Raw genomic sequence first — 11884 nt, 5'->3', positions numbered from 1 at the left:
GGGAGTTGGAGTCCCATGTCATCTCAAGGGCCACAGGTTCCACATCCCTGGTATAAACCGCCTCCATGTCCTGCTTGCTTTCTAGTCCTTTTCCTTCATTATCCTCCACCCACCCCGCTGTCTCATTCTACATAATGTGAAAAACTCTAGCTAGAAATGGGTAGCCTGTGGACTCCATCCTGAGATAAATCCTGAAACCAAAGCCACTCCCTGTCTCATTCCAAACCTCTGCCAAAGGTTGCTTCCCTGTAAATAGCAACAGAAGCTTTTAATACAGCCTTTGTTATGTACCAACATTAAATACTGCATCGCTTGTTGAATCTGTAGCATATGGAAAAGATAACTTTATTTTTAGTAGCAGTAACTACTGCACAGTACAACTGTTGAGACAAGAGAATAAATCCAAATATTTTAAAATACTTTGATCCTTCAGTATATTTTAACCCTTTGGAAAAACAGTTCATATTAAATTATGATATTTAATCTCATCTATAACATGCATAGACTAAAAGTACAAATATATTACACACAATATATTTTATTGTAAAATAACCGTCACAATCTTTTGGAAGACCTTTCCACCCAAAAGAATATATTAATGCCATGAAAGAAAGATAAAAGTATCTTTCCCTTTTAGATTCTAAACCCAACTCTTATGAATAAGGAAATAAAACTAAGAAGCCAGAGTTTTGCAGCTTTGTGAAGTGATTTACATACAAAGTGGCTTTGCCACTGTGCAGTGAACTGCTGCACATGCAGCTCAGATGTGTATCTGCATAGCTATTCTCTCTGGGTAAAGATGGACACCCCCTTGCAATATAAAGGCTGTGTATTTGCATCTAGTATCTTGGGCCACCAAGCGCACAACGCCTGCATTCAGACATAACCATAAACTGTTACAGGAACAAATCTAGGTAAGCTTCTAGTTCATGTGTCCCCATATAATCAGTATGACTGTGAGAAGGATATCAAAAACTTGATTCTGTGTTTGACAAATCATAGTAGTGTTACGTGCAATTGCAAACGAACTGTGGTTAGTCTTAACTGTGGCTTTTGGGGGGCTTTTTTCAGTAAGCCATGATTAAGATTAACCATACTTTAGGGTTCAGACAACACTAAACCGTGTTAACTGGAAAAGGAAACAAAAGCATGAACTTTTCATTACAGCCCACGTTGGAAGAGGACAAGGAGTGTCACGAACCCAAGGCTCACCTAATTCATTTCCATTATGATAAACCAGATTTATCATTAATATCCAAATGCAGGCTGTATGTGGCTACCTAGATCTTAGCTCTGTTTTAAGAATAGTAGTTGCTTTGTAGGTGCAGGCGGATGCATGTTAGTTTAAAAGGTAGGTTGAAAAGGACTGCATGCAATATTTGACTGATCTGTCTTTGATGCCTGCCTGTTTTGCAATCATTATCTTGTCAACATGTTATTTGGATTTAAAGCTGATAAATAACATGCCACACAATATGACACTCCTGAAAGACCACTAGCTAGTTAGCACACATTTCTGCCAAGGCTTTTGTTTTTAAACCTGCTACCTGTTGATATTGGTGTCTTGGCTATGGTACGTACGGTGGAGGCTTTTCACCTGACAGGAAATATGGTGTATATAATGGAGGAGCATTGGGAGGCAAGCCATAGTTAGAGCTGGACTGAGATGGTGGCTGAGTGTCGTCGGATAAAGAAATATCGGTAGATGATGCTGTTGGGAAATTGTTGGTAGGCTGTAGCAAAACAAAAGGTTTTCAGTGATTAGCTGCTAACTGGACTTCAAAAGAGAATTAGGCATATATATAAACATGTAAGAAAACAACTAAAAACCCATCACTTATGCATAATTGCGGTAATATACCATATTTTTCCATGTATAAGACTAGGTTTTTTTTACTTTAAAATTATGTGGGAAACTGTGGGTCGTTTTATACACGGGGCAATCTCCCCCCTATTTTCTTAAATTGGAGTCCCTAAAAATAGGGGGCATCTTATACATAGGGACATCTTCTACACAGAAAACTATGGTATACACCAGGGGAAGGCCCGTGGGCCGGATGCAACCCAATCGCCTTCTCAATCCGGCCCATAGACGGTTCGTGAATCAGCGTGTTTTTACATGAGTAGAACGTGTGCTTTCATTTAAAATGCATCTCTGGGTTATTTGTGGGGCATAGGAATTCATTCATTCCCCTCCCCCCCAATATAGTCTGGCCCACCACCACATGGTCTGAGAGATGGTGGACCGGCCCACGGCTGAAAAAAGTTGCTGACCCCTGGTATACACAGAGAGACTCACAATGGGATAGCCCAGTTAGTAGATCATAAGACTCTTAATATCTGGGTCATGGGTTCAAGCCGCACTTCAGGCAAAAGATTCCTGCATTGCAGGGGGGTGAACTCTATGACCTTTGTGGTCCCTTCCAACACTATGATTCTGTGGCCTAATTCACCAACACTGAATACGAGGGGAAATTGTGGCCCTCCAACATTGAGCTCCAGTTCCCATCACCCTCACTGGTCAGGGGTGATGGGAGTTGTGCTCAGCAATTTCTAGAGGGCCACAGGTTCCCTATCCCTGCTGTGTACACCCAGCCACACACAAATTGTCGGCTCGTATGTCATTCCTGCAGCTCTGGCTTGTCTTTCCAATTTTGATTCTGTGTTCTCAGCAGAGCACCTGCGACACTGGCCATATAACATATTAAATTGTAGTAGAAACAAACAATATAACACTTGATTTGTGAATAATTATTTTAAAAGTGCTGAAAACTACTTTCAGTGCTAGTCTGATACATACCACCCCCACCCCCACACACAAACAGCCGCCACAAGCACAGTCTAGCAGCACCATAACGGTGCATCTGATTTACAGTTAAAGGAAGTGGAACTCTTCCTCTACTATACCTGAAGGGGTAAATGGTAGGAAGCATAATGAGGAACAGTTGCTGCAGAAGGACAAAACCCAGCATACGTCAGAATCTGCTGAGCTGGATTGTAAAGAATCTGTGGTGGAGGGCCAGAGCTGAAGGCAATTTGTGAGAGAGGCACCTGTGGAAGACAGCTAGATCAGTACATTTTGCCTATGCCCCATGCTTAATTTTTATATTCATCAACTACTTTTTCCATATCCATTGGTACATTGAATGACACCTTCGTGAACAGCATGATATAAGTTGAGGCAAAATGCTATCCCACATCTGCAGATTGGGGAACAGAAGACGTTTTTTACAAGATAAAACTCCCATCTCTTCCTTTTACCTTGTTGTTGTTTAGTTGTTTAGTCGTGTCCGACTCTTCGTGACCCCATGGACCAGAGCACCCCAGGCACTCCTGTCCTCCACCGCCTCCCGCACCTTTTACCTTAGAAAAATGTGGAAACACTTTGGTGCCAAACCTGCTTCTATTTGTTCCTTGCAAAACACTTTTAAGGAAGGGAGTTGAGTCAGGCACATCCCCTGCTTGTGACCTTAACACACTAGAATGTATTGTGTCCCCTGCCCAACTTTCAACGTAGACCAGAATGTGTGTAATAGGAATAGCTTTCCACTTTTACACATTTCAAGGAGCACGCAGCTGCCAGTGTAAGGAAAATGCCTTTTTCTGAAGGACTACAAATAGTTAGAAAAATGTCGCTGTGGAAGTCCAAATGCATCTGTGGAACAAATGCACTAAGCTCCTCTTTTTAAAAGGTAGGTATCTTGGTTGGGGGAAATTATTTCACTGAGCATTCTCTCTCTTTCGTCTGACTGCTGTGACTACCCGACAAAAGCAACCCAGTAGCAGAATACAGTGCAAATGGTAACACACCAAATTCAACATTTTTTCAGAAACCGCACACTAGTCAAGAGTGCTTGAGATGGGAAGGAAGCATAGTGGGGCTTCCTGTAAATAGTTCTTCTTTTCAAATGTGCACTGAATGTTATGATTCCTCCACAGTAAGACCCCAGGCCAACGTAAGGGCCACCCCTTCTCCAGCCTCTCAATGTCAAATTTTCAAAGAACATGCAGCAATTTTACTCATGTGCACAGTTTTTAACTATCATGCCAAGCTACCTCCTCATAAATTCAAGAGCTATTTTTAAGAGCTTTAGGGGACGATGACATTTAGAAGAACAATTCCATTTCCCCTCACTTATTCTTACTTCCCTGCATTCTTGTTGGATGCCTGCCCCTGCTCTATTTAATGTCTTCTCCCAGTCCAGTGCTGACCCTTGACACTGCTCAAGGAAGGAGAGGGGAAGTGACTCAAATCTATTAGCAGTTTACTTCACACAAACAAACATGGAAATCCAGCAACAAAGGAGATACCAGGAATTTAGCCTGGAGGGCACCAAGAAACTATTTGTCCATACTTTTCACTCACTTGTTTAGTACAACTGACACAGTTTATTTCCTTGCCATTTGCTTTGGGACTTGAATGCTAACCTCAACGAAATCTCTAACTATACTTTGAGCAAGCTGCAAGGAACTGGCATGCAAACTTCAAATTAAAAAATGGTTACGATTCTCTTTGTGGCCTGAAGAGCAGGAAGGCACCATGACAAAATATGCATTGTGGGAAACTGCAATTGCTCCCTATTAACAACTTAAGTAGGATTTGGAAATAGCACTGTTTGGACCTTGTGCCAGTCGTCTCCAGCTGGATTGTATTCATAAAAACCAAATCCAGGAATAAGGATTTGAAACAGGTCCTCCAAATTCAGTGTGACTTTCAAAGGTGCTGGCATATTCAGGCATCAGCCTCGGCTAATAGATGCATGGAAATCCGACATGAGCACAACAACCAGAGAACCAAGGAAGTTCTATTTATCCTGCCTGTGGTTTTCATCCTAAAGATTACTCTTCCAACCAATATTTTCAGGCATCTAGGTCACAAAAGAACACGTATGCCTTAAACAAATAATTTAGAAAGCGTCTACCTGTCTTTTGAGGAATCAAGAGCATCTCAGAGAGTAATGTATCAACCAGCTGCATGAAATGCAGATAGGCAGCTTGGGGGAGACTAAACCAAGACAACTTTCGCCATTAAAATAAGTACAAAAAATGGCAAAGTGCAAAAATCCTGCGCAAAATTAGGCTGCTTAAATTCCATTGAAATCCATGGGTTTTCAAGGCCTCAGTGCACAGAGCAGCTCTGGGCATTCAGTATCAGTGGGCTGCTGAACATGTATGTACCCAAATCCCAACTTTAACCCATCATCTGTGGTGTAAATGCCAGCATAGACAGATTTTGGGCAATGACATCAGACATTTGAGGGAGGAGGGGTGGGAAGACTGGGTCTGCAGTCAAAAAATAATTATGGCAAAAAAAAAACACCCCGCCTTACTGCTGCAGCACTCATGAAACCATAACGATAAATGCAACCTTTACCAAGCTGGTGTCCTCCAGACGTTTCTTGCTACAATTCTTGGCTTAGGGGGTTGTAGTCCTAAACATCTGGGGGGCATCAGGTTGAAGAAGGCTGCTTTAAGACTTAGGAACTGTATGTGCAGTTCCTCATGCAGCTAGAAATCTGCATGTGCAGGGCACCTTTGATGTGTCAAGGTGACGATATGCTAGCCTTAAGGTGTTCTAACAACATGGAGCAGAGCTGTATGAAACATCCTGACCCCTGATGCTACATGTGTCAAGAAGTCCCCGCTCACCCCATGGTGTCTGCATGTACAGTGAAAACATCTATAGGGGTGGGGACTTCACACATACAGCTGCACAGGCAAAGACTTCCAGACACCCTGGAATCTCTGGGTAAACCTAGTACTGTACTCTACACCTAGCACCTCCAAACATTTTTGTTACTTGCCCTTTCACATAAAGTTCTAGGCTAGGCTACAACAACATAAAAATACAAGATGTCAGGGACTGTCTGGACACTGAGGGGTGGTGGCTGAATTTTGATGAGTGGGCACTGGGAAAAGGGATCTGTGATTTGGAAGAGACATTAACAGCCAGGAGACAAGAGACAGAAGCAGGAGAAGCTGTAGGATTGGAGAGTGGAGAACAGGTGCAAAAGGAAGGAGAGAGAGGTCAGGCTGGTGTAGAGTCAAGGGCTTCCACATCTTCTCCTACTGCCCCCACTTCTCCTGCTCCACTGCCTCCCAGGACCAGAGGAGGATGAAAATGGAGGAGCAGAATTAGGTTACATGCAGGCATAGTCTTTCTCCTGCTTGTCCACAGCTCGAGTCTCTCTGCTACTCCTAGGTGTGCACCCGATAAGGCAGTTACAGCAACAGCCAAGGCACACTGGTCTGGGGGACATGCCTTTTCCTAACTTGTAAATGTACTTTTGACAATAAAAGAGTTAATCCCCTCCCTCCAGACATTCCTTGTGCAATAGCCCCAACCACATGTTCTGCATGGAAGCCCGAGGCCTACTGCGTTGACTCCCATCGGTATAAAATGCCTCTAGCATTTTGAGACTTACCACATCTTTAAATGCCCCAAGTATGGCTGCTGTGACTATGCCAAGAAACAACCCGATGATGTTCAAGACAGTGGAGGACCAGAGCAGCCGGTACAAGTGGACCACATCCTGACAGCTGTTCACGCCAAGGAACTCGTAATAGCTGGTAGAGTGTTCTGAGCTGGTGAGAAGGGGGTGGGTCGGGAGGGAAGAACATCACATCAGCAGCAATTTACAAAAAGAAAACCCAGAGCACATCTGTGTGGACTTTTGCACACAGATGTCCCAGAATGCACCTACTTTTCCCTTTATCCTCTCATTCAAACAATGAAAAACTGATGACATTTCTGGTATTCAAAATATAGCAGTTTGCCAGACATTGTGATGGAAGGAGTTTTCCAATGTGTACTACTTCTGGAGGGTGGCTTTTTTTTTTTAATGGCTGTGGTTAGGTATAGGGTAGACTAGAAATTTGAAAACAAAAAAAATGAAAACAAAAATGTCTGAAAGCCATCCTAATGTTTGCATCTGAGCAGAAAGTGGCCCAAGCAAAGAGAGTAACCTAAGTAAATTCTGGATAGAAAGCATAGAAAGAAATTAAGGCCACTGCTTGGGGCAGGCAGAATAAATGAATCTGTAATAATAATAATAATAATAATAATAATAATAATAATAATAATATATTTATACCCCGCCCATCTGGATGAGTTTCCCCAGCCACTCTGGGCGGCTCCCAATCGAGTGTTAAAAACAATACAGCATTAAATATTAAAAATGTCCCTAAACAGTGCTGCCTTCAGATGTCTTTTAAAAATAGGATAGCTGCTTATTTCCTTGACATCTGAAGGGAGGGCGTTCCACAGGGCGGTCGCCACTACTGAGAAGGCCCTGTATCTATTAGTGACAAAATCTACAAGCTACTTTCCAACTGGGTTCCCCTTCTGCCCACTCCACTTTCGTCTCTCGCAAAAACATGGCATTTTCTTCTACAAGTGCTGACATACGTATGAGCAAGGGAGGGTGTTTTGGGTCAAGGAAATAAACAACCATCTTGACTTTTAGAAGAAATCTAAAGTCAGCCCTGTATAGGGAAGTTTTAAATGTTTGAAATCTTACTGTGTTTTAATTTGTTGGAAGTCACCCAGTCAGATGAGTGGAATAATAATAATCACAGGGGAAAAACCTAGTCATTGCCCGTTCCCTACTGAACTTGTGTTTAATAGCAGATCATCAGAACTGGAGTAAAAGAGGCCTGGCTGATGTATTCTACTGTGTCATTCATTCTGAGTGGGTTTGTATTAGACAGCCAGGTAAAGCATAGTTTCTCCCCAGATTTTATGACTAACATTATAAACACATGCCTGGCTGAAAAAGCAAATGAATAGGCTCCTCCTATAATAGTGACTTTTGCAGGAAGATACGTGTCTGCTTTATAAGACTACAGATTGCAGCATCCATTGGGTTACAACAGACTGTGGCTGAAGAGGCTCAGACTGACAAGAGCCCTCCAAGCCTGCTGTCCACAGGTACTTACTTTTCACAATTGTACAAATCGCAGCAGTAGCATGTGTTACTCTTCACTTTCAGCTGACACTTGCTGTTTAAGGTGTAACATGTCACCTGAAGAAAGAGGAGGTAGCAAATCTTCATTTGGGAGACTTAAAGTTCTGTTCACTAAGTTTACACCATGCACTGTGGACAGAAATTGGAGCTGTTTTGGAAACAAATCCCCATGAGCAAAATGGCTGCTCAAATCCCCTTCAACTTTGTTAGGTAGCCTTGTTCTGTTTTATTTTACAGAATTCATCTTTCCTTGGGGCCAATTTTGTTTCTGTTCCTTGCCCTGCTTGCAAAACAATAGATGGGCCTTTTGTTCAGAACTTGCCAACATATATACGCTCAGCATAAAACATACAGTAACACAGACCAAAAACAATATGTATTCAGTGTAAGGTTTTAGTCAAAAGTCCATTTGCCCACAACTGCTCCTGTACTTGGCTGCAGAACCGCAACCCAAAATAAATCTGAATACGAAATGCAGACATTGTTGGACCGTGTCAGACTATTACACTGTAGAGTTGTAGTTTGGGGCCAGTATAAACCTATTAACTTGAACTTGGGTATATATGACAATATGCCACTCAGTAAAAAAGAGAAAGACACAAAAAAAGAGTTATGTCTAAGGAATGCATTCCAAGGGACCATTAAGCAACAAGAATGGAATGAGAATAGCTTTGATTCCAAAGAAAATATTCTTGTTACAAATATGATAGTGTGTTTTAAGTCTGGAAAATAAATCCACAGTGGCCAAGTGCTTTGACTGCAAAACATTTATACTCCTAGTCATCTTGGAAGTGGCTTTCCCCATTCATAAAGCTACAAAAACTACACTATAATAGCTTACCTCGGTCTGGTAAACATCATATAAGAATCCAACTCCACTTGAATAATACTGGCACCGTTTATTATATAAAGGCCTGGGTTCCTGCAAAAAAAAAAAAGGAAAAAAATAAGGTTTTAAGATACAGTACATTATTGCAATTATCTCCCAGACAAACTGCATCAATTTTGTAAAGTTGTTAAGTCCATTTAGGTAATTAGATAGCCAAGGAACACTTTGCCACATGTTTCCTTTCTAACACACAATTGTTGGCTTGGAAGCAAGACATAAGTGGTTATGTTCAGCAGAGAGGGTAATGTGTGTTGGGAAAATATAATCATCCTTACTGATGCATATGCAAGGATTGATTCTACCCTGGTGGCAATTCATACACTGCAATTTCGAAGGTTTAAGTTATAGAAATAAACATTTAGATTGGATCTCCTAAAACAATTCCTAATATCAAGAGCAGTTGGGCAGTAACAAAAACTAGTTCCTGTTAGGATCATCCTACTCTCGTGTAGGACCCTGGCAGAGACACATGCCCGACTGGCATGTTCTCTCCCTCCTGGTCATTCGGGAGCTTCCAAAGCTTTCTTCAGCCCGAACATCACAGCAACTGATACCAAGAGGCATCAGCACACTTACGATCCTGCAGAGTATTTGCAGTTCGCGTAACAGAACTCAGTAGTACAGCATTTTGGCTAATCTACTTTATTTACATATAATACACTCAGAGCATTCTGCTTTAGCTCCTTCCTCTTTCTCATCAGACTGCAAAGAGAGAAAGAAACAAAGGACAATAGTCCCACACCACGGAACACAGTAACATCAAAACATCCTGTCTCCATCACTTCCCACACTGTGGAATGAAAACATACACCGTCATGTGATAGACAACAATCTCATGACTGCAAATACAGAGCAAGAATCCTAACGGTTCCTACTTGTCATCCTCCAAACCATAGTCAGGAATATTGGGAATAAACTCTGCTTGGGCATTCCCTCCTCTTTTCTCCAGTTACATGCTTAACGAATTCTTTGTTTGATCAAAGTTCTTGTGTATACAGGAGCAATGCAGGATCCAAGCGAAGACTCAAGACTGCAAGCCTGATGTTGTGCACACCCTGCATGGCAACGTGCATTCAGTGATGGAGGCAGGCACCTTTTCGGTGTGCTGTGCACACGCCATCCCCATGTCATCTTTGGTCCACACTAACTGTCACTCTAAAGGAACAGTTATAATCCATTTTGTGCTGGGAATGTATGTTTGACTTGTCTATGAATGAAATAGGCAAACAGGAAGCAGTACAGTAACTTAGCTGCTTCTTTATACAGATACATATCATTTATATATCAAGATACAACATACTAGTTTCCAGCACCTTTCAAAAGACTGGGTTTTTTTTTAAAAAGATCTGTGGAAACACTAATTGAGGAGAGAGGAATAGAAAACACAATTGCACACTAGTTTAAAACATGCACACCTGTGGGTACAGACAATGCAGAGAGTAGCTGCTGCTTTAGATGAAGGTGTGTACAACTGCAAACATCTATGTACAAAATAACACTGAGGGGAAATGGCCCCTGTACATTTCAGAGTCTATGTGTGAACACAGCCTGAGTCTTCAGGAAAAGTAGGATATCCCAAACCAGTTTTCCAATTACAGCCAAATCAACTTTCTTCCCCACCAAGCACTCTATCTTGTCTTGTTACACACACAAACCATGCAGAATTTGGTTACTGCGCCACAAACCATGCTTAAAGTTGTTGCTTTTGGTGGTTAGCTTTAATTCAAGCTTAACTCTGTGAATCAAACTTGCAAAGATTCCAAACTAGATTTCTTTTTTTCCTAATCCGTGTGGGAAGCTTTGCTTGTCCATCAATGATCTCAAAATACATTGCACAAATGATTATGGACTAGACTAGACTAGACTAGACTAGACTAGACTAGATTGGAGCTTTCTAACAAACCCCTTCCCCCAGATAAGGAATCAAAATGAGGCGAAACCTGATTTTATTTTAAGTAGCTCATAAATCACATGAGTAATACATATAGTGCATATCTATAGGCATTATAATTGCTTAACAGCAGCAAGGTGAAATGGACCAAATCTAATGGAAAAGTGAAATGGACCAAATCTAAAAGCTAGGAAAATACTGCTGCTGAACTGTCTATAAAGAACTCACTGGACAGCTTTATTTGCTAACTGCTGTCCAACACATGCTACGTCCACAAATCATTTATTTCAACATGTGCGTAAGCAGAAGATCTCTTATACTGTATCATCAAAACTCACATAGACACCCACAGTAATGGCCAGAAGCCTTCCACAACCTGCAGAAAAGCGCAAGAGAATCTCGCTTCATGTCATTGCCCTGCAATGATAAATGTCCAAAACCTCTATGTTGGGAGAGTTTTCAAGAGCCCCCAGTTTTCATTTGTGTATAGACTTAGGTCAAAATCCTGTTTGCTGAGTTATATACAAGGGTCTCTGATCCTCTAACATAGAACCATAATAACAACTGGGATTCACCCCTAGAACGTGTAGTGATGGTTGGCCGTCTGAACAGCTCTAAAAGGGGATTTGACAAATTCATGGTGGATATGGCCTTCAGAGACTACTAGTCATGTTCAGCAACCCCTGAACACCAGTTCAGAATGATAGACTCCTACTGCACTTACATTCTGCTTGTCAGCATCCCATGGGCATCTAGTTGGCAACTGTGAGAACAGAATGCTGAACTACTTTTTTAAAATAAAAGTTTCCAATAGTAGGAAGAGCATGTGCGCCCTCTAGAGGAATGTAGCTATATCTATACAACTCATAGAAAGTGTGAAATCAGAAAGCACAAGCTACAGATCTTTTAAAGCTTACACTAGCTTTTCCAAAGCAAGGACACACATTGCATGATCCGTCAGACATCTGATTGCACATGGAATCTAACAGAAGGTTCCCTACCCCTAGCTTAAATGTTTTCATTCACTGCCCATGTTTGAGACTGAGTGAGCTAGAAATCCAAAACCAACTGGCAATTCAACTGCCCTGAGAATATGATTGAAAGCCATCCATCTGCCTCTATAAACAACGGAGTGTG

General features: G+C 41.7%; 1 protein-coding gene across 3 annotated transcripts in view; it reads right to left on the bottom strand.

Moving 5' to 3' along the window:
• Window positions 1–320: 320 nt before the first annotated feature.
• TMEM255B (transmembrane protein 255B) overlaps window positions 321–11884 on the bottom strand; it is a 57721-nt gene continuing 46157 nt past the window's right edge. For all 3 annotated transcript variants that reach the window (XM_081198604.1, XM_081198603.1, XM_081198605.1), the window contains 5 exons: window positions 8809–8889; window positions 7939–8024; window positions 6426–6585; window positions 2908–3051; window positions 321–1733 (listed from right to left, as the gene is read on the bottom strand). In XM_081198604.1, coding sequence (XP_081054730.1) covers window positions 1569–1733; window positions 2908–3051; window positions 6426–6585; window positions 7939–8024; window positions 8809–8889 — 636 coding nt within the window. In that variant the 3' untranslated portion in view covers window positions 321–1568. The remainder of the gene's footprint in view (window positions 1734–2907; window positions 3052–6425; window positions 6586–7938; window positions 8025–8808; window positions 8890–11884) is intronic.

This window comes from Podarcis bocagei, assembly GCF_964188305.1.
Source record: "Podarcis bocagei genome assembly, chromosome: 6".
In the NCBI taxonomy this organism is placed as follows: domain Eukaryota; kingdom Metazoa; phylum Chordata; class Lepidosauria; order Squamata; family Lacertidae; genus Podarcis; species Podarcis bocagei.
This window is presented reverse-complemented; position numbering and strand designations above follow the sequence as displayed.